Source organism: Myodes glareolus, chromosome 5 (genome assembly GCF_982192425.1).
Source record: "Myodes glareolus chromosome 5, mMyoGla1.1, whole genome shotgun sequence".
Lineage (NCBI taxonomy): Eukaryota > Metazoa > Chordata > Mammalia > Rodentia > Cricetidae > Myodes > Myodes glareolus.
The window spans coordinates 41,643,038-41,664,855 of record NC_142030.1 but is presented as its reverse complement, the minus strand read 5'-3'; the positions used below and the strand labels follow the sequence as shown (position 1 = coordinate 41,664,855).

Sequence of the window (21,818 nt, the reverse complement as noted above, 5' to 3'; positions counted from 1 at the left end):
CTTCTGTATGAGTCAGTTAATCCTGTCCCTGAAACTGCATGAACACTTACAACAAGACTGAGAAAAATGGGTGAAGGTCGGGCATGGCAGTGCACGCCTGTGATCCCAGCACCTGGGAGACCACGGCAGGAGAAGGAACAATTCCAGATCAGTCTGAACCACATTAAATAAACAAACACGAAGGAGTGAAAGACAAACCGGCTCTGGGGTTGCTCAGAAGCTGAAAGGAGCTGGTATTATCCTTAGAGCTAGTTCTTAGCTGCTTTTCTTTACTCTGATAATCAGTGTTTGGGGGTGAAGAAAAATATGGAAGGGAGAGCAGAGGAGAGCCGCGCAGAGGCGACCCCAGTTCTACTGAATCCCGGGCCCTGCCAGGCAGGGCGGGGGCATGTTCGTCACGTGGAAGTGGCGTGGCGGCGTTGGGGCCGTGCTGCGCAGGCGCGGGGAGCTCTGGGTCCCTCGGCCCCCAACGCTGAGCTCCAGCGGAGGAGAAGGCGGGCGGGAGACACCTATGTCCGCTGGCACAGCTCAGTGAGGCCCGTGACGTCCACGGAGGTGGGGTCCTCGGGGCTCAGGTGAGGATCCAGGCAGGCCCGCGACCGCGGAGAGTGGTGCGGTTGAATAGAGGATGCGGCTCCACCTTCCCCTGGGGCCGCTCTCCAAGGTGCCCTCCGCCCACCGCAGAGATATTGGGACAAACTCCATGCTTGGGGCCAAGAGACCCGGTCCCGAACTGGCACTGGTGGTACCCAACTGGGTGTCTGAATTGTTGGGGCAAAGGACTGAGAAAACGCTTGTCCAACGTCGCCGGGAGGAGTTCTGGAGGCTGCCCGGGGGTGGCAGTGGCTGTCCTGTCTCGGTTTGGGTGCCCTTTGAGGAAGTCTCAGAGGCACCTGTTCCCCATCTCTTCCAAAGGTTACCAACCTTTGACTTAGAAAGCCCAGTTGTAAATTTCAAAGTACAGCTGGGGTGTGGTGAAGAGGAGTTGAGCAGAGCACCTTGGCAGCCCATCCTCCGGGTTTTTTAGGCAGTGAAGGAGTTGGTGGAAACGCCCTAAGGGAAAGCAGTGAAAGTTAAGGTGCACCCTGACAGGTATACCGAGGCACATACCCAGAGTCCTGCTGGCACCGTGCCTCCTTATGTTTTCAAAGCCCTCTTACCTAGATAGCAGTTTAATTTGGGGGTTTATTTTTATTTCAACATTTTTTTTTTTCTTGGAGCCTCGTCGATGATCTATTTGAATAGAAAACAATCACTTAGGTTTTATTTTGAAAAGCGTTGTCATGGAACCTGCTTATAGTGTCTTATATGCTCCTGCTTTAGCCCAGCCCTGGAGACAAAATTGGGGTTCACACTGCACACCCTGATTCCTGAGAAGATACTCATAAGAAAATAGTCTGTTTCATTTATTTGGGGTAGTCGTTGACTAATCCAGAAATGAGTAAGAATTAAACATCTCTGGCAGTCTTTGTAAAGAGCTTATAGCATCTTCCATGTCTTTAATCCTGATTCATCTCTGTAGAAGGTGATTCAGGAATTGTTCCCGTTTTACTGAAGCAAAACAGTGCCTGGTCCAGGTTCGTACAACTTGGAGGAATTGGACCTAGGTGTTTGTTCTTGGTCTGGCCTTTCCAGTGGTCTCCTTCCTTATAAGGGAAGCCATTTACTTGGGACTCTTTGTGTTGTTCCTGAAGGGGTTCAAAACATTCATATTCTCTCTCTCTCTCTCTCTCTCTCTCTCTCTCTCTCTCTGTCTCTCTCTCTCTCTGTCTCTCTCTCTCTCTCTATCTCTCTGTGTGTGTGTGTGTCTGTCTGTCTGTCTGTCTGTCTGTCTTCCCTTTCTCCTTCCCTCCCTCCTCCCTCCTCTTTCTTTTCTTCTTCCAGACAGGGTCTTATTATGTTGTTCGGGGTGCCTTTTAATTTTGCAGAAGCTGTCTTTGGATTTATAATGTCCCTCTTTCAGCCTTCTGAGTGCTGGGATCGTCCCAAGTTTATGTAGCACCAGAAGGTTTTCTTAGGCCTGGAATCCTAAGGCTCATGCCCAGGCTTTGTTAGTATCTCAGGTTAAAGGTAACACTCTAGCCAATTGCTAATTGGTTGTCTGCCTCTGAAATGTTAAGAGTTGGTTTGGACGGAGGTTTGTCTGGCAGGAACTGTAGAAGGTACTGTAGAAGGAGCCGTGCTCACCTTTGCACTCAGTGGCCTCTGCCGAGGGAGATTGCAACTGAGTATTGCCCTTTGCCTTTGGCACCGCCAGTTGGCACAGCCAGTGCAAAAGGCAGTGCAAAAGGCAGTGTCAGGGACCCATAGTTAAGTCAGAGTGTGTGCTGCGGAGAAGGACTCCCCCAGACCTAGAACTTCCACCTAGCAAGCAGACTTGCAGCGACATAGCTGGAAAGGTTGTTCCATGTTCGGTATGTATTTTGCCCTACTAGGACAGTGAATGGATCCGAACCCTGGAAAAGATAAAGACAATAAGACAATGCTAAAGCCAATGGGGTGGTACATGCCTAAAACCCCAGCACAAAGGAGGCTGAGGTAGGAAGGTAGCAAGTACTGGGCCATCCTGGGCTATGGATCAAGAGTTCATCTTTCTAAAAAGCGCGGGGGGGGGGGAGCCCAATGTGAAACCTTTACAGAGTGCTGCCATGTTTCATGTTGTTCTTCTCACACATTCCTTATGATAGTCCTGCAGAATGATCTCCCTCACCTTTTCTGACCTCATCAGAAATCCTCCTGCTTCAGCCTCTTGAGTGCTAGGATTACAGACATGCGCCACCACTGAGAGATAAAATGGCCTCTTGCGACCAGACTGGAAGTTAGGACTTGTTTTCTCAATTCCAGTGCATTTTGGAGGCTTGCCCTTATCTTCCTGTTCATATGCATGCAACTTGAGAGAGCAGGTCTTCTAAGCCTAGGCAGGAGACTGAAAAGGCCAGATCTTTGGAGTGAGGGGGATCATTTCTGAGAGGAAAATACTTTCTCAATCAGCTATACCCCTTACTCTTTGCTGTGCCTGTGCCTCAGTTTCCAAGTTGCTGACAGTATTATCTTTTTCTCCTCTGAGTGCCTGCTCTCAGTTCCAACCCTAGTGTCTCAGTGGAGGGCTGGGATAGAGTCAGGCATTCACCCCAGTGAACAGAGCTGAAAGTTGAAGGTTTTGGCAAATAAATGACAGCTCACTGCAGGTCGCCAATTCCAGAAGGTGGTTGTGAAGGCTCTCCTGTTGCTCACTGTGTTTTCACCCTGCTAAGCTGGCATTTATGATGGCATCTAGAAATAGCATGGCCTTGTTACTGTGTATAGGAAAAAATGCAGACCTGCTTCTCAGCAGAGAATGGGCAGAGTGATCCTAAAGAAAACATTTGGCATTGTGTTGCAAGCTGCTTGCCAGGGATTAGGCCTGGGAGAGACTGGGGTTCTCTCCAACACCAGGCCCCATCCAGGAGTCTTGCTCTCAGCTTGCCTAAGGCCAATGATCCAGTTTCAGCACTAGCTGCACTTGACTCCGATGCATGGGCATACTCTTTAAGCTTTAGGGTTCGTGGCTGCGTGTGTGGAACCTTAGGAATCCAAAGCACGATAAGCTGGCTCGGATTGGGAGTTGGGAGACCCAGACCTGAGCCCCAGCATTGACACTGATGCCCTTCTTACCCATGTGGCTTTGGGCTAGTCCGCTCCTCGTTTACTCGGTAAAGGGGTTTCTAAAGTAGAACTTTAATAGCAGAGGATGGTGGAGGAGAAATGAGCTGGGAAAATCCTTCCAGTCTGTTCACTGAGAGCCCGAGGCAAGGAAACCACTGCCTCTTCTTTCCCGTGTCTTCCCTCTCTTTCCTTTCCTCATTCTCCTGGGTCTGCCTCAGGCCAGCTTTTCCTGAGGTGGAAAGAGTCCCTGGGTGAGGCTGGGCAGGGCAGTGTTCTCTTGATGTTTAGACTGTCTTGCTGTCCCTACACGTTTCAGACATGAGTTAACCCACCCAGTGCTGACGCTCTGTTTTGTTAAGACTTTTATCGGTTCCTGCCCAGAGGCAGCTCTTTGAACCAGCGGGAGAAAGTGAGAATGTGTGCACACAGCAGGCACTGGGTAGCGCTGGGTGCCCTCAAGGCTCTCCCTGTAGAAGTAGTCATTGGTGTTGTAGAGTCTGGCTGTGAGAGTGGGGACAGAGGATTTCTAGTTTCTTCTATCTGTTCAGTGACTATACTCGGGCTCGGATGTGTCAGCTCTCCCTGCCAGTGAGCAGCAGACCTGGGACTCGACGCACAATTAGTCCTGAGTGTGAGTGTCTTCTCTAAAGCCAGGTTAGCAGTGTGCAGAATTACCTTTCACACAGAGGCGAAATTAGGCAGCAACAGGCTAGCTCCAACTTTGCTCCACTGTGAAATTTCAGAAGTAAAATTCAGATCCTTTCATTACGAATTTGATAAATTGTACGTACCTTCCATTACCTATATTACATGTAGCAGAGCCTTGGTAAGCGCTATTGGTGTAATAGTGATGATCTCCCCGTGTCCTCTGTACTGGGAAGTCAGACAAATAACCAAAAGCACAACACATGAAGCCCATTTTTCCACAGTGCACAGGGGTGTGCATATGTTAACACATGTGTGGGCACTGTAACCAGATAGAGCATTCAGTTGGCAATGCTTTCAGGGAAGGGTTTTAGCAGGATGTATTGTTTATGCTGGGTTTTACCAGCAGGTAGGCATCCATCTAGTTGGTATGCAGGGCGAGGGAATTCTCGGTAAAGGAATGACATGAACAGTAAAGAGTGTGATCTTGCAAGCAGAGTAGTGTGGTGAGGGTGCTGGAGGAGCCGGGGATGAGACCAGAATGGTGGGCTGAAGTTAAACCCTGTCAGTTCTGGGGAGACGCTCACTGTAAGAGAAGCTGAAATGGAGAGTAGGGAGTGATAAGATCACTCTGGCTAGGGACTGGAGAGACGGCTCAGGAGTTAAGAGCACTGGCTAGGCTTCCAAACTCTCTGGGTTTGTGTTCCAGTACCTACCTGGCAACTCACAACCATCTGAAACTCCAGTCCCAGGGGATCTGAAGCCCTCTACTAGCCTCACTAGCGCTAGACAGGTCTGCACATGGTACACAGACATACATGCAGGCCAAACACCCGTACACATAAGTAAAATAATAAATAAGAAAGACTACTCTGGCTACAGCGTGGAGAGTGAAGTGTAAAGAACCAAAGTAGAGGCTGCCCAAGTTCATCCGCTTCTGAGCAGTTCAGAGTAATGGGGGGTTGGGCTTAGACTGTAGCCGTGAGGTCAGAGGAGACTAACAGGCCCATGAGAGATGTACAGAACTCTGACTGATAACATGTAGGCAGTGAGAGCCAAAGGAAGGAAAATTAACGTTATGTTCCTGGCTTGAGTAGCTGTCTGGATGCCTGTGTCATTGAGTCGGGAACCCTAGGAGAGAAATCAATAGTGTACAGAGGTCAGTTTGGGATGTACTGCAACAGATCCATATAAAACGTCCTACCTGGAAACTTTGAGTCAGTAAGAAGAATGGGAAGTCGGAGGCATTGCCAGGCTAGTGGGTGAGGTGCTGGCCTTAGATGAGGTCACCCAGGAAGGGTGTAGGGATTCTGTAAATGGCAGAGAAAGGGGAAAAGAGAGGTGATGGATAGATCCCAAAGCTCCTTGGTAGTCCAGTTGACTTCCTGGATGTAGACTTAAGACGTGGATACAGAGCAAGCCACACAAAGAACCATGGACCAAAGAACTTGTCCCTCTGATGCTGTGAGTGTGCCGTGTGGCCTGTGTTAGGAGACTGACTGAGGGTGCACCCATAGCAGAGGGGAGTCTGCTGGCACTTAGGAAATGTTACAGTCCGCGTGACTGCAAGTGACTCAAATCTTTCCTCAGTTTTTTGAAGGGCTAGGGGGCCTTGGCAGCCGGCCACTTCGATGTTTTCTGGAGATTAACCACTGGCAGCTGAAGGAGCCCTAGGGTTTCTGTGTGGCCCAGCCGTGCCTGTGGAGTGGCTAAGCTTAGGGGCCTAGGCAAGCCTCCAAAGCCCCACCTCCAGCTCTCCCTGAGCCTGCTCACCCTGCCTGCACACCCTGTGGGCCAGAACCTCTTGTCAGCAGAAGCGGAGGTGTGGACGCCGCAGATGGTAAGTGCAGCTCCAGGTTTAGCCTGCTGAACGACGGATATAGGGGAGGGGGGCACCAAGCTGGGTAAAGCCTGAACGAGCAGGTGGACCAAGGTGGGGTTAATGAAGAGCAAGAATGTTGGAGCTCCAAAGAGAGCTGTTTGTGTTGATATCAGAGAACGAATGTCCCTGTGCTCTGAGGAGCTGTGGCACACCTTCATTTTCGCATTTTCGAGTTGGGAAGACGGGCCTGGGGAAGATGGCAGCCTTTGGCGTGGGGATCCAGCTGGCTTCCCTCTCCCGACTCTGAAGCTTCTCCAGACCCGAGCTGCCACTTGAGCTCTGACAGCTGCTGCTTGTTTGCCGTCTTCTCCAGCTTCACCTTCTGGGAGACAAGGGGATCAGATAAACCCCACCCTAGGGAGCTGAGTCTTATAGCTGTCAGGTGGGGCAGGCCCTTCTGTAAACAATCTGCCAGTTGTCATTTACAGAGAGGCTGGCCCCCTCCTTAAGGAAAGAGACAGAGTGGGGAAAAGAGAAGGGACAGCTGGTGTATGGTAAATTTCCTTTAGACCAGACGTAGTGACACTGTATTTGATGGCTGAAGGCAATACACTGCCTGTTTGAAATTTTCCTGGAGATGGAGGTTCATGCCCTTGACCTGGGCCCACAGACCTACATCCCGAATGTGTGGAGAGAGTCCAGGTGTGGCTGCAGGGAACAGCTTTGGCGCAGCTTCTCCTGTGTGCTACCGATGGCAGTATTGCTACCTGCTGGCCCTGTGACGGTAGGGAAATCCCTGGACTCGGAACCTTAGTGTCGGCCCCTGCAGAAAGAATATTCTTTGCTTCACAAGACAGTTAAGAGAATGAACTTGAGCCAAGTATGTCAAGTGGCGCTCAGAGAATTCGGGATGACTGGCCTCTCTGCTTCTGTGCTCAGTGGTCTTGGAGGCACATATGGAAAAGCACTGTCTGCTCCATCTAGATAGGAAAATCTCTCCCTGTGGGAGTGGGATTAACTTACTCAGGGACTAAGTCTGTGCAGCAGGTTGTCACGGTATCCCTTCCAAGGCTTGCCCGGGAGAGAAATTACTTTAAGGTCCGGAAGCTAGGTGCTTCTCCCTGCTTATCACCAGCAGAAGAGCCGTAGCTAGGGTGGGAGCAGCTTGAGCCTGGTCACAGAGAAGTCTGCCTCCCCAGGGTACTGCTGATAAAGCAGAGCCTGCACGGGTGTTCTCCCCCAGAGCAGTGGACCACAGTAGGCGTGGGCCTAAGGGAAGAAAACATCACGCCTGGCGTAGCTTTGATGCCTACATCTTGAATCCAAGTTGAGGTAGGGAGAGAGGGGAGTCTCTGGGGTATGATCAATTCCTGCAGGGGAGAGTGGAGTCTATTAGGTGGCTGATTCCTATCCTATCCTTGACCTCTTCTAAGCACACAGAATGAAATGTGTCTTAGGGAGGCCTGAGAATAAATGAGATCCTAGGATGGCATGAGAGTCGCGTGGAAACACAGGTGCTTTAGGCGACTTTCAGCAGGTGGGCTGGGTTGGTGCTGTAGGGGTGGCGGCTTCTAGGTTTCCTCTCCCCTCTGGGAGTCAGTCTTCCATGCTAGGCTCAATTATTCGTGGCCCAGCCAAACTTTTACACTGTGAACTGTGTCCCACACCAATTCCAGAGCCGCTCCCTCTGTTTCTGTGGCTGCCCAGGTTGGCTCTCTTCCTTGTGACCCACAACCTGAGTGTTCTTACTCAGCCAAGCTGCCTAGCCTTTCTACTGACTTTCCCATTACTCTGTGAACTGAGCCTATGTCTTCATAGGGATTGTGTGTCATACTTAGTTCTCCCAAATTGCCATTTAGTCAACAGGTCGGTACTAAATAAATTATGAAAATAAGTGTTCAGTCTAGTTGAATTCCGTAGATGTGATCACTGAGCAAACAAGTCAAATGTTTGTCATTAGATGGTGGGGAAATGTACTCTGGGGGCCTCTAAGAGTTCAGTAGGGTTGTGTTGTTAGGAGAGGAGGTCCCTGGACTCCCCAAATGTACTGCTGGGTTCCAGGAGTCCATTTGTAGGGTAGGTGTGATATGGCCTGTGCCTCCTCTTACAGAAATGCTTAGCACATCTGTGCACAGATGACAGCGCTCATGTGCTCCTGCGTTCTATACACTGGCTTGTAATCCAAAGCTGCTGTAAAAGGCATCCAAGCACCAACATTTTTCCAGGCTGTGTGGATGCTCCTGTTTATAGCAGGTGTCTGGGAGCTGTGATTCCCTCCTAATTATTCTGCGAGCTATAATCCAGTAATGTGTAACTTTGCCAAAGAAATATTGGAAGCAAGCCTGTGGAGCATTCTTTCCGGCTTCGCCCAAGAGCTTGATTGTACATAAGTCATGTTCATCACTCAACTGCATTGAATTCATTTCAGCACTTGTCTGTGGTGAGCTATTGACCATAGACCACACTTCATGTGGTTCTAAGGAAGCCTTCCCTCCCACTTGAAATCCCTTCTTGCATCAGCGATACAGTGCCAGCCACCACTCCTTCAAACACCCACACTGGCCTCCTCTGCTTTCCCTTTTTCCAAGTGTATCAGTACCAGATTCCTCTTTTTTCTTAAAGGTCATATTTATTTGGCCATCCCTTACCTGGATTTATCTTTTAATTAATTAGTTGGTTGATTTAATTTTAATGGTACTGAGGATTAAGCCTAGGACCTTGTTCGTGCTAGACAAGTTTTTTTACCAAGAGCTAGTCCCATCCTCTTTTTACTTTGAGACAGCGACTCAATAAATTTCCCAGGATGACCATGACCTTGATAGTATCCTCCTGTCTCATCCTGCTGAAGAGCTGAGATACAGGCCTGTGCCACTAGACCTGGCCTCTCTTTTATTTCATAACTCAAATTTGAACTTTTGAAGCTGGCTTCAGTACTGGCCTGGTCTACCCTTTCCTTCCCAAAGTCACCACCATGGCTCAGTTCTGCCCTCCTTAAAGACCCTTCTCATTGCTGAGATGTGGATTTCCCAACCTTCACTTGGTCTTTGAGAAATTTCCAGGTCAAAATTTGCAGGGTAGAATAAGTGTTTGAGGGTGATTACTGTCCCTGTCCTGTCCCCAGTCATCCAAGCATACAGAGAGTCAAGCTGGGAGAAGAATGTGGGGAAGTATCGGGATAAGTGAGAACTTAGGGTGGTATGAGAGCCAGCAGAAACACTGGGGCTACAGGGAGTAGCCCCTGTCAGGAGAAGGCAGGCTGAATGGAGTCCTGCTGTTTCGGGATGGGATGTGTAGTCTGATTTTTCTTTGGGCTGCCAGCTCATGAGTAACAACATGGAGACTTACTATTAATTATGAAAGCTTGGCCTTAGTTTAGGCTTGTCCCACTAGCTCTTGTAACTTAAATTTGACCTACTTTTATTAATCTATATTTTATCATGTGGCTTTTTAGCTTTCTTTTATTCTGTATGTCCGACTCCCTCCACGTCTCCTTGGCGGCTCCTCTGTGCCTTGATCATCAGCTACTTCCTCTCTCTCTGCCCAGAAGTCCCGCCTGTACCTTCTGCCCTAATGGCTATTGGCCGTTCAGCTCTTTATTAAACCAATCACAGCAATTTATCTTCACACAGTGTACAAATATTCCACAACAGGGATGATTCTGGATTTGCCACCCAGAGACAAAAGGATACCCCGCTGCAGAGAGCCTTACTAGGCCCCAGCTGGGAATAAAGGCTAGATTCCGTAGGGTCCCCTTCTCTATGCAGACACCTTTGATTCAGCCTTCTCTGAAGAATTTTGCTCCTTCTAAGGTGACACAGACCCTACTCCCTGCTCTCCCATTCATTCAGCAAATATCACTGCAGTTATGGTCTCGTGCGTGTGCTTGGGGGCAGGGCTGTGGGAAGGGTGCCCTCTTAGATACCCGTGTTTTTAACAGTGGCCATCTCTAGCTGGTAGGCTTCGGGGAGTATTGACTTTCCCGTCTGCTGTGGTTTTTATGCACTGGTGCAGTTGAAACTGGTTTTTGTTTTGTTTTTAATGGAAGCCTGTTTCATTTCTATAATGAGTGAGAAAGCTATTCTCAGCTGGGAGAAATTGGCTGATATTATCTGTCTACCCTGAGTGAGGCCCTGCTGGGCAGTGGCTGGGGCTTTGATGAGTAGAATGTTGCCCTTGTTCCTGGGAGATTCTTAAACTCAAGAGGAAGACGGGGTAACAAAACAGGAATCCTCTGATCGCAGCTGAGAAAGCTGTCCCTACCCAGAGGGGTGACAGCTGCATCACTTACTACCCGGGCCGAGAAAGAGAATGAGGCTTGGTGAGGAGAAGACTATGGGACAGGCTCAGTGCGGCAGAGGTGCAGAGAGGCTCCTAGAAGGCTGTCATTTCTCTAATTACTCGTGACGCCTGAGTGAGCTTCTTGGGGCACAAACCTGCAGGTGTCTGTGGTTTTCCCACGCTCTTACAACGGGGCTGAGACAAGCGGCTGAGCAGTTCTGACCAGTCTCGTGTTTCCCTGCTTCAGGCCCTCCTCCGCTGGGCCCCTGGCTTGTTGCCCACTGGAGTGTTGGGCAGGAGGTCAGATTCCAGCTGTCCTGTGGGAGCAGTAACATCTTCCTTCTTCTCAATCTCCAGACATGTCTTTCCTCCAGGACGCAAGTTTCTTCACCATGGGCATGTGGTCCATTGGTGCCGGAGCCCTGGGGGCCGCTGGACTGGCACTACTCCTGGCCAACACGGATGTGTTTCTGTCCAAGCCCCGGAAAGCAGAGCTGGAATATCTGGAAGACATAGACCTGAAAACGCTGGGAAAGGGTAAGGAGTGACTGCCAGCCTCGGTACTTTTCCAGGGTGCTGGGATGCATGTTTAACCTCTTTAGTTTCTTTCCTAAAATTGTTCCTTCTTCTTAAAGCAATATTAGAGGAAAATCTAATAACAGTTTTTAAATTATCAATAGTTATACCACCCTAACGCAGTCATTTTTACTTTGCTGTATTCCTTTCCATGCTTACATATAGTCGCATAAATGTAACCTGGATATTATTGTCTAATTTATCTTTTTCTTATCAAAGTTATTTTTCACTCTCTATTACTGTTGCCTTAACTGCGATGATAAATTACTCCATAATATTTAGTAATATTTTACCATCACTTAATAAGCCAGAGAGTATTCTGAGGAATTCCAAGTCTTCTGATAATGTCATAAAGGATAAAATAAAATAAATAGGGTTGTCTGAGTTGAATGAGCTCAAGAAACACTGCTTATCCAGTTCTGTGCTCCTGATGCTTGACGCTGGGCCTGCTGCTGCGTAGTAAGGATTTGCACATTGTAAGTGCGGGATCTGGGGAGCCACTGGTACTTCGTGGTTATCCTGCCTGTGATGAAGCTGCAGACAGGGCCCTCTGTACTTGTCCTCAGGGGCCCACCTGGAATTCATGGCAAGAGCTGTGAGCCTCACTCCGCCACGCCAGCTCAAGCCCTGCCAGATGCATTCCACACAGAGCTAAGGCTCAGTGGGCTTCAGTTGTGTCCAGCTGTGGCAGGAATTTTTTGGTACACATGAGGGCTCACTGTTGGGTGGGCCTCTGTTTAGTACCCCCAGAGAGAAACCATCATGATTCTCTGTCAGTGAGGGAACTGGCCTCGGGAGGCAGGAGTGTGGAGGTTCTGACGTAGGTAACCTTAAGACAGGACAGAGAGACACCTGCAAGTTTTGTTCACTCTTTAAAACCTCACATGACTGCAGCCTCCCTCCTCCTGTTTTTGTTCACACTGCATCCCACAGGTGCTTGGGTACCTCTGGAGAATACTAGAACAATTAAGACTCACCCATAATGAGTCCTCACTAACCCCCCCCCCAAGCATCTCCTTGTTGGGTATCTTCTACTTTATTCTGTTTACAGTAGTGCAAGCATTGGAGTTAACATGTTTAGACTAATTTAAATTTTAAAAATGTTGATTTTGCTGGGTGATCATGGCTCACACTTTTGTTCGCAGCACTTAGGAGGCAGAGGCAGGCTGATCTCGAAGTTTGAGGCCAGCCTGGTGTATAGAATGAGTTCCAGGATAGCTGGGTCAACACAGAGAAACCCTGTCTTGAAAAATTATAAAAAGAAAGACAACAATTTTTAAAATATTGTTCATTTCTTTTAGTATGCTTTTAAGAGTACTTTTGGGAGGGGTATCAAAACATAAAACTTAGTTTGGGCTCCACAGAATTATTACAGAGTCTAATGCTACTAGCCACAAGTGGAATTTGCCAATTTTGCTAGAAATTAGTGCAATTTGGATGTTCTAGTTGAACACTGAATTTTGTGGGAGAGGTGCCTTAGGAGTGTACGGTGGGATCCTTAAGCCTTATTAGTGTTCTTTAGGAAGGTGAGTCTTTCCTTTCAGTGCTTGCCTTCTTCTTCTCCCAGGTGTAGAGTACTCGTCCTGGCCCCCTCTAGGCTGGGTTCTGGTGCGAGCTTGGCTCAGTGTAGTTCAGGAGCATCTAGGCCTTCTAGGCAGGCCTAGGAGGAGATAGTAACTCTCCTTCTTTTCCTTCAGAATCAAGGACATTCAAAGCAAAGGAGCTATGGGAGAAGAATGGGGCTGTAATTATGGCTGTGCGGAGGCCTGGCTGTTTCCTCTGTCGAGCGGTGAGTGCCTTTGAGGATCTCTTGGAAGGGAAGCATTCTGACAGTGGGGTCTGGAGTATTTCCAGCCAAGACCAAGCTTATGTGTGCTTCTGAGCCTTCTGTCGATTCTGGATGCTTCTGTTATTTGCTCTATGCATTTGTTTTGACATTTGCTCTGTTGGTTTTTTCCCCCTAAAAACTCTGTATATCCTGGTGGGGTTAGTAACAAATCTGCTTGCTTTCTTTGTCCTTCAGACGTTTTGCCCAGTATGGTAGCAGCCATGCCCTGCCCTGCCTTTTCATTAGATCCAAGACAGCAACAGGTGCAAATTTTGAGTTCCTATTGATCAGCATAGATGCACACTTGTCAAAATAATGGTCTGGAGAGCTGAGGAACCCTCAAGGTCAGCCATCAGCTGCTGCAAAGATGCTGCAGTATGCAGGGACCTCCTCAAGGGGGCACTGTAGGGCATTTCTGTATGTGAACCTCTTCTTGGGACCCACTGGAGTCCGTTTCCACTGGAGATCATGACAGCTCTTCCCTCTGTGCTCTCACACAGAGGAAATTGAGCAGGATTTCCGTCATACCATTAGTGTGGATGCCTTTGGCCTGTAGGCTTGAGTAAGGTTCAGGCTCCCTTACACGGTGGTTCCAGGTTGCCCAGTCAAATGGAAGCCATCCCAGTAATGGAGAACACATACCAGAAGCTACAATAATTGAGGCACAAAACGCTAGTGCAAGAAGGGATTTTGCAGTGGCCCAAGCCTGGCCTTGTCAGTCTATGAATGAGTAAAAAGAGGGCCAGGGTAGCTTTGGTGGCCTGCCTAGGTGGCACAACAAGCCCCAATTTCTTTGATAACTGCTTTAACTAGGAGAAAATGTACTGGGGTTCTCTTGCCCTTGAAACCACTTGGCTCCTCACATAGCCCCTTTGTCCCTGTCAGGGTCATCACTCTCGTTTCTCTGGAAGCCTGGCCCACCACTGTGAGATTCCTTTCTGTTGTGTATGTGTGATACAGAATCCACAGATGTTGCTGAGTACACAGCCTTTGCAGCTCCTTACCTGCAAGGCCCCTCTTTTCCAGTTTTTTAAAAGACAGGTTCTCATGTGGCCCAGACTGACTCCACTTGCTAGGTAGCCCGTGAATTTCTGGTCTTCCCATCTCCACCTCCCGAGTGCTGGGATTTCAGACATGTACCACCATGTCCAATTTTCTGTGATGCTGGGGATTGAATCCAGGGCTTCGTGCATGCTAGACAAGCACTCTACCAACTGAGCCACGTCCCCCAGCCTGTGCAGGGCTTCTCAAGAGCATCTTAGCAATGCAACCTGTTGTCACCATTCTCATTCTACAGAGGATCGTGGTACAGAGGTTGTCACAAAGCCAAGCTGCCTGCTTATTGTGTGTTCACTTATTGCTGCTGTAGCAAAATGCCACACATTTGGTGGCTTTCACAGCAGTTAGCTTACAGACTGGAGGTCAGAATTCCCAGAAGGAATCTGGTTGCATTCCCCTAGAAGCTGCAGTGGGAAGTCCATTTCCTTTCTTTCCTACCCTTCCAGAGCACACCACTTTTCTTCGCTTGTGATTTCTCCCTGTGTTTCTAACACTGTTGTTGTGTCAGCAACAGCTGCTTACCCTTTGTCGCATCACATCCCTAAATACCAACTTTCTTTCCCTCCTCCATCTAAGACCCCAGTGATGGCCTTGGCCCCATCCAGTTAGCATAGGACCTCCCTCCTTTAAGGCCAGGTGATAGGTTCCCAGTTCCTTCTGGCCATGTGACAGGTCACAGGCATTCAGAGCTGGCCATCTTTAAAGGTTCATTATTTTCTTTCATCTTGGAAGTGTAGGATAAACTCAGGGCTCTTGATTCCCAATCTGAGATGCCTCCAGACACCAGCAGAGAAGCTGTTCTGACATGATCTGTTGAAGCAGTGACATCGAGGGGGTCCCAGGAGCCGCAGCTCTTGGTCACTGCAGCCAGTTTTCCTGTGTTCTGCTCTGTGCCCTGGAAAAGCATTCAGTGGAAACTTCCAGTGTCCAGAATGTTGGGTGAATAGAAACGAGTGACTCAACAGACACATGGGCAGGAGTTACAGGACTCTGTTTCCTCTCAAGGGCTTTAGATGATGACATACGCAGAGGAAATAGCTAGGAAAAGCAGCGAACCTCATTTCCAACTGGTGGTCTTCAACCATATCAGAAACAACAGCCCCTCTTTTCTGCTCCAGTCAAAATTTGCTACTCAGTAGAGTTCCTGATGAAATTATGTTTTTATCAATCCTGTTTTGTCTAGCTATGCTTTCATTTCTTTCTTTTTTTCTTATTCTAGGATACATAGTTGCTTTCATGTTACATTGTATTTGTATCAGAGGTGGCTGAGCTACATTTAAAAGAACTTCCTGATGATTCTTTAATTACAGCATCTTTTGTGAAAAATGAAGTGGTTCTTCAGGTTGAAGCTTTTCCATAATTTATGCAGTATTGTTTATTCTTCCAGCACATGGTTCATGAGGGTCAAAGATGTGTGTACCAACTCAACTCTGCCACATCTTCCCATTGTCCATCTTCAGCTCTTCCTGCCATACATTCAGGACATTTGAACATCCAGGCATGTTCTAGACACTATGAAACAAAAGACAGAGTGTCTAACAGTGAGACATAGTTAGGAATCCAAGTGGTAGTGCATGATCATGACATGAAGGCTTAGCACAAATAAAAAACCACATATTCACACACACATACAAACAGAAGGCAGAGAACATGCTTGAGAAGTAGAGACAGGTCCAGGAGACCTGTCTAGAACAAGGATACCTTTCCAGTAGTTTACATTAGAGCTGGAAAGAGAAGGAATTATTTAGGAGGAAATGGGGGGCTTGCCTTGCATTGAAGCCTGGAGGCCACAGTCACATGGCCTTCACACATATGTCTGATGGGTCCTTGAGCTAGTATACAAGGTAAGAAAACTTGTCTTGGCTGAGCATAAAGGGCATGTTTGGGACAGCCACTGTTCCAGAAACTCCCTGGGCACATTTTACTTTCCCACTTTGGGAAGATAAGAAGCCTAGGCTGGGAGTCCACCTGAAACCCTGTCCTGAGACCTGGTGTCTAACACATGCTGGGCTACAAGGCCTGACTTGTCTCTGGGATTTTTGTCATCTTTCTTCCTCTGCTCAGTGTCATCCTTTCCCTGGATCGTGGTTTGTTTTTTGTTTGTTTGAACAGCACAGCTCCAAGTGCTCATGTCCCTGAACTTTGCTGTCTTCTATAGGAGGCAGCAGACCTGTCCTCCCTGAAGCCCAAGTTGGATGAACTAGGTGTCCCTCTCTATGCGGTGGTGAAGGAGCAGGTTAAGGCAGAAGTGACGGATTTCCAGCCTTACTTCAAAGGGGAAATCTTCCTGGATGAAAAGGTGAGTGTGTGTGGCTGGAGAGAAACCTCAGTGTGTAGAGTCCTTCCTGTTCTTCCAAAGGCCCCTCATTCCGTTTCCAGCACCACAGCCTGCAACGCCAGCTCCAGGGGGTCCAGTGCCCTCTTCTGGCCTCTGTGAGCACTGCACACACTCACACACAAATGCATGTATAAACCCAGTTAGAAATAAAATTCAGAAAGACAGAGTGTGTTACGGGCTTGTGGGCCCTAGGCTTGGAGGTATGGTACTTATCTGGGAGATGTCACTGGCCTGGGACTGGAGGAGGGCCTTCCCCTTCTGTTTGTCTCAACTGGCAGGGTCCCCCTGCTCTCTGAGCACAGCACAGGCAGAGTCAGGAAGGTTGTTCGCTGTTATTTCTAAAGCCTTTCTTTTTAATTGACCCAGGAAGGTGGAAATAGCAGCAAACTCCAGCCCCTTGGTATGAGCCCCTGCCCCTTAATTTATGCAGTTGTGCCTCCCTTCTCTTCTCTTGCACAGTGTTGTAAGGAGACAGTGGGGGCAGAGTTGTTTCCCTAGCTTGGAGCTACCTTGAGACCTAAAGTTGATCTCAGTGGTATAGTGCTTCACTGACAAATACAAGGCCCTGGGTTCTATCCCTGCATCACAAAAATAGCATAAAGTTTTTGTTGTTTTTTTTTCTTTTTTTTCTTTCTTCTTTCTTTTTTTTCCTTTTTTCCTTAAGTCAGAGCTGACCAATTTTTATTTCCCTAGGCTGTTTAGTATGTCCCCAAGTGGAGTGATGTGTTAGGCTGGAGAAAGAGCATATAGTTGCCGGCTCTGGGGCTTTGGCATCCTTCCTGGGGATGAAAGACATACAGACTGCTCACACAGGATCTTCTTGCTCCCTAGAAAAAATTCTACGGTCCAGAGAGGAGGAAGATGATGTTCATGGGCCTCATCCGTTTGGGTGTGTGGTACAACTCCTTCCGGGCCTGGATTGGAGGTTTCTCTGGAAACCTAGAAGGCGAAGGCTTCATCCTCGGAGGGGTTTTTGTGATAGGACCTGGAAAACAGGTATGATCTGTGTTTCGGAAGACCTGTGGAACTGAGGCCAGCCCCAGAGGGGGGCTGGCATTGGATGTGGGGTCTCCATGTCTAGAGTTTCCCATCCTTTCTCCTAGCAGTTGTCACAGTTGGTCACACGTCTACCGTATGCTGACCTCTCCTACACTTTCCAGTCATGCTAGGAGACAGTCACACTGCTCACACTGCAGATGGCGACTTGACTGAGAGGAAGTAAGCAGCTATACCAATGTGCTTGGTCCAGCGTGGCACTGCAGGGCTCTGAGCCCAGGTTTCCTCATTTCAAGTTGTGTTTCTATTCTCAGCCAGATATCTCGCTTTTGTTCTATTTGTGAATATACTCAGTTGGGATATTCCCAAACCATCCAGGATGAATAAAGAGAAAAGCAAAGAGGAGAAGGAATAAATAAAAGCTGTCTGGCTGAGCGGTGGCAGCACATGCCTTTAATCCCAGCACTTGGGAGGCAGGCAGTTCTCTGTGAGTTCGAGGCCAGTCTGGTCTACAGAGCTAGGGCCAGGACAGGCTCCAAAGCTACAGAAAAACCCTGTCTTGAAAAACAACAACCAAAAAAAGCAACCTGATGAGAGAGGGTGGCAAGGAGGTGTGAGAGAGACCACCACGCTTTTCCTGTGGAGATCTTAGCGCCAGGGCTGTGCCTAAAGAGAAAACCTATTCCTCTATGGATAGGGTGTTAGGAGTCCTGGTAGTGAGGACCCAGAATCAATGTGCGGACCCTGAGGAAGAGTAGGGAAAAGAGAGATGAGGACCCTGAAGGCCTGGGAGGCAGGTGGACACTCCACATTGGGTCTTGGGGCTTCCAGTGCACATATAACAGGCATGGGTCATAGAAGGAAGACCTGGTTATGACATGCACATGTGTATGGAGTTGTTGGATCTTTAGTGTTTTGTTTCTGTAGAAAAGGAGCCTTAGTCTGCATTGTTGGACCTCACAATATAAGAGAAATAAGAATGAGAACCGAAATCTTTGAGTGTTAATCTTTATTTCTAATCTTTTAAAAATGGCATTGGTAATTGTTCTTACTTACTCGTGTTAGAATTTAGTATTAAATAGTGTATAATTTGGCCTAGTTCTGTCTGTTGATTTCTAGTAAACATACCAACTGTCTTAATGACAACGGCTGCAAAGCACCTGCCTGTCGTGTCTTCCGTATGACCAGTCTGGGATGTTAGCTTTTCTCATTTCCATCTCCGTGTAAGGAAGTTGGCCTAGAGATAGCAAACGAGTCAGCCAGAGGCATGGCTGGTAAAGCAGCACAGAAGGTTACCGCCTACAGAAGGTCTACAATTGTCCTCAGCTGTGGTCCTCAGTGACCTGGCCCACATGACCTTCCACGATGCCCTCCCTGCCCACTCTGGGCCCTGTGGGGTTTCATTGTCCTCCCTCTGCCTCCTGTGGTGGCCTCTAGGGCAGGGTTTGGCACAGCTGCTAGCCTTTTCTTGCCTGGTGATGACTCACTTGGTACTCATAGCTGGGCTCGCACATTCCTGGTGTCCTTAGGTGGGGTGTTGGTTCTCCGTAGAGTTTCTGGAAAGGTGGAGGGTGAACCAGGATGGCGGGCAGCAGGGCTCACCTGGGTTCTTAGTGGAGGTGGCTGCTGCCTCCCTGTTATGCCAAGTGCCTCTAGGTATGGATATTTTTAAATAATGATTTGTGATTCCTACTTCAAAGAAATGCATATATCAGGCAGAGATTCTAAAAAGAATTAAACAGTGGAAGGTAGGTGGAGCCTTCCTGTCAGCTGCTGAAAACAACCCACGGGGACAGAACTGATGGCAGTGGGTTTGCTTCCCGCGCCATTATATATTCTTCCCCGAATTTTCACTGCCTGCATTTGGCTTATTGAGCAAGTAATTGCAATTTCCTCATTCACTTCCCAATAGTCAACTCAGCATGATGGGGTTTTAATTATTGTTTATTTGTTTGTTTGTGTCTGTGTGTGTGAACATGGTGCATATGTGGAGGTCAAAGGACAACTCTCAGGAGTCAGTTCTCACCTCCCTTTACAAGATCTGGGGACTAAACTGCATATTGCAAGTGCCTCTACTGGACAAGCCTTCTTCTGGACCCAACTTCTTTTTTTCTTTTTGCTTTGTTTTTGTTGTTATTGTTTTTATAATGATAGAACACCTTACAGATCATTTTAAATTTAAGGCTAGTGTCCAGATACAGTTAGTTAGAGAACTCTGAGAATTCCTGATATCATTTTCCTACTTCAGAGAAACTGGGATGTCCTATGTCCTATGTGTTATTGTGTTTGCTTCACAGTATTGGAAGTGTGACCCCAGTTTGATTTCTTTTCTTTTCTTTTTTTTGTGGTTGTTTTGTTTTGTTTTTGTTTTTCGGGACAGGGTTCCTCTATATAGCTTTGTTACCTATCCTGGAACTCATTCTGTAGAGCAGGGTGGCCTCTAACTCACAGAGATCTGCCTGCCTCTGCCTTTCGAGTGCTGGGGTTAAAGGTGTGCGCCACCACCACCCAGCTGTGACCCCAGTTTCAGAGGATTAAAGGAAGGAGTGGAGTCTGCCATCGCAGGTGGTCATTTAGCACCCATCAAAGACTCTGAGCTCTCCTTTGTAGGATTTTTCTGTTTTCATTCTCTTCTCTCCCAGTGTGATACACTTTTATCTGCCTGCCATCCAGGAAGTCTTACACACCCTGGCTTCATGTGTCCCAAATACTGGGGTGTAGATCCCTCAGTCCCTTCCTCAGAAGCCTGGCCTCCTCAAGGGCAGGTGTGGGTTTCCTTAAGCACTGGGCTCGGCTGCCCAATCACAGGACTTGATGGACAGCTGAAGTTCAGAGTCCGTGTCATGATTGAAAACTGACATCCCTTCCCGTTTCTGCTGTAGGGCGTCCTTCTTGAGCACCGAGAAAAAGAATTTGGAGACAAAGTGAACCCACTCTCTGTTCTGGAAGCTGTAAAGAAGATCAAGCCACAGACTCCAGCCTCGGGGAAAAGCTGATCATGTACAGCAGCTGACTGGGGGAGAACAGGGCCTTCACACTGAATTCTTCACACATTCTTCACTGAATGAGCTGTGCTTCCAAGAGCTAGGAACTGCTGTACCATATTCACTAGGGATTGGTGATATATTAGTATCGTCTTCTGTGTAGGCCCAGAGTAATTCCCAGAGAAAAGTGATTAAAATCTGGCAAATAAGTCTGAGTTTGTTTGAGGAAAGATCTAGAAAATCCAAGACTTACAGTTGACTGTTCCACCTCCTTTCAAATGATATAGCCTGATTGCTAGTATTTGAAGTGAATTTTATTATCATATATAAGAAAAAATCTGAAATCTAAGAAAAGTGGGGCTAAGAAACAGCTCAATGGTAGAACATTTACCTAACACGCACAAGGCACTTGGATTGGATACACACACACACACACACACACACACACACACACCTAAGAAAAGTTGGTGATTAACTTGACAATTAGAGAATATAAGGCTTTTGGTTTGGTGTGTTTTCTGTTAACAGCTTGCTATGTAATGCCAATGGACCACATACAGCAATTGTTGTGTTCCTGGATAGTTTGATAAAGGTAAATTACAAAGGGAAGTTTCTGTGATCTTCTCTTCTGAACTCAGAAATTTGTTTCAGTGGACAAACTGTCCACTGTCACCCTTGGCTCTAATAAAGCTTGCATCAGAAATCTCCTCTATACACAAGTTTTCCTTTTCCTTGTTCCTCTTGCTTCAGCTTCATGTTCTGGTCTTACAGACACAAGCCACCACAGCTATCAAGTCACAAGATTTTTCATTGATGAGTAACAAAAAAAAGTATCACCATATTGTTGGCTAACAGTGAAAACTCAGTATTCTCCTGGGAGAGAGTAAGGAAGGGCAGCTCACATAGCCGTGACCTAATGGGGTTGAAAATGGTCGGAAAGATGCATCCCACCATGCTTGCTAGTAGTTATGCTGTCTTCTCGGGAGGAATGAGCTCAGCAGTGAAATTTGACAACTCCCTTCATATTGTTCTTATGGCCTAATCTGGTAAACCAGAAAAAGAAGGACATCCTGAAGATGAAGTGTAACTCCACCCATTTGCTGTGTTTGACTTTTGTCTCAGAAGTATAAGGTCGGAGCCCGGCAGTAGTGGCATTTGCCTTTAATCCCGGCACTCAGAGGTAAAGGCAGACAGATCTCTGTGATTTCAAGGACAGCCTAGTCTACAGATTGTCCCAGGACAACCAGGGCTACATAGAGAAACCCTGTCTTGAAGCAAACAAACCAAAAGAAGTATAAGTTCAGCAAAGCCCCAAGGAGAGCCTTCCTGCCTTCCTCCACTAAGACACCAAGTGGTCCAGTGGCAGAGAGGTGGGTGTGGGAGTCAGAGGAGGACCAGGCTAGAATTTGCCTTCTAGGAAAATAGGGGAGCAGTCAGGCCAGCAGTCAAGGGAAGGAGACAAGGTGGGATTGCGTGTGCAGACTGAATGAGGGGGACGGCATAGGACCAAGATCAAACAGGGGTCTGACTTTGGTGGAGATGGCTACATGGAGTGTGCACAGCCCGTGCTGTTCAGGATTCTGAAGTCTGAGGCGACATCTTTCCAGTCCTTGCATGGGGTTGATATGACTTCTTTCCCAGAAGCTG

General features: G+C 47.8%; 1 protein-coding gene across 6 annotated transcripts; it reads left to right on the top strand.

The window, feature by feature from the left end:
• Positions 1-421: 421 nt before the first annotated feature.
• On the top strand, positions 422-20,890 carry Prxl2a (peroxiredoxin like 2A). Of its 6 annotated transcripts, none has more exons than XM_085687878.2 (7): positions 440-575; positions 5,881-6,130; positions 10,765-10,927; positions 12,664-12,755; positions 16,012-16,152; positions 17,023-17,187; positions 20,070-20,890. In XM_085687878.2, the coding sequence occupies exons 2-7, from the start codon at positions 6,128-6,130 to the stop codon at positions 20,181-20,183; spliced, it is 678 nt and encodes a 225-aa protein (XP_085544004.1). In that variant the 5' UTR covers positions 440-575; positions 5,881-6,127; the 3' UTR covers positions 20,184-20,890. The 6 variants fall into 6 exon arrangements, with proteins under 6 accessions (XP_048277032.1, XP_048277027.1, XP_085544004.1 ...); XM_048421073.3 differs by having other exon boundaries at positions 445-575; positions 10,748-10,927; XM_048421071.3 differs by lacking the exon at positions 440-575 and adding an exon at positions 2,299-2,414 and having other exon boundaries at positions 10,748-10,927.
• Positions 20,891-21,818: the final 928 nt, after the last annotated feature.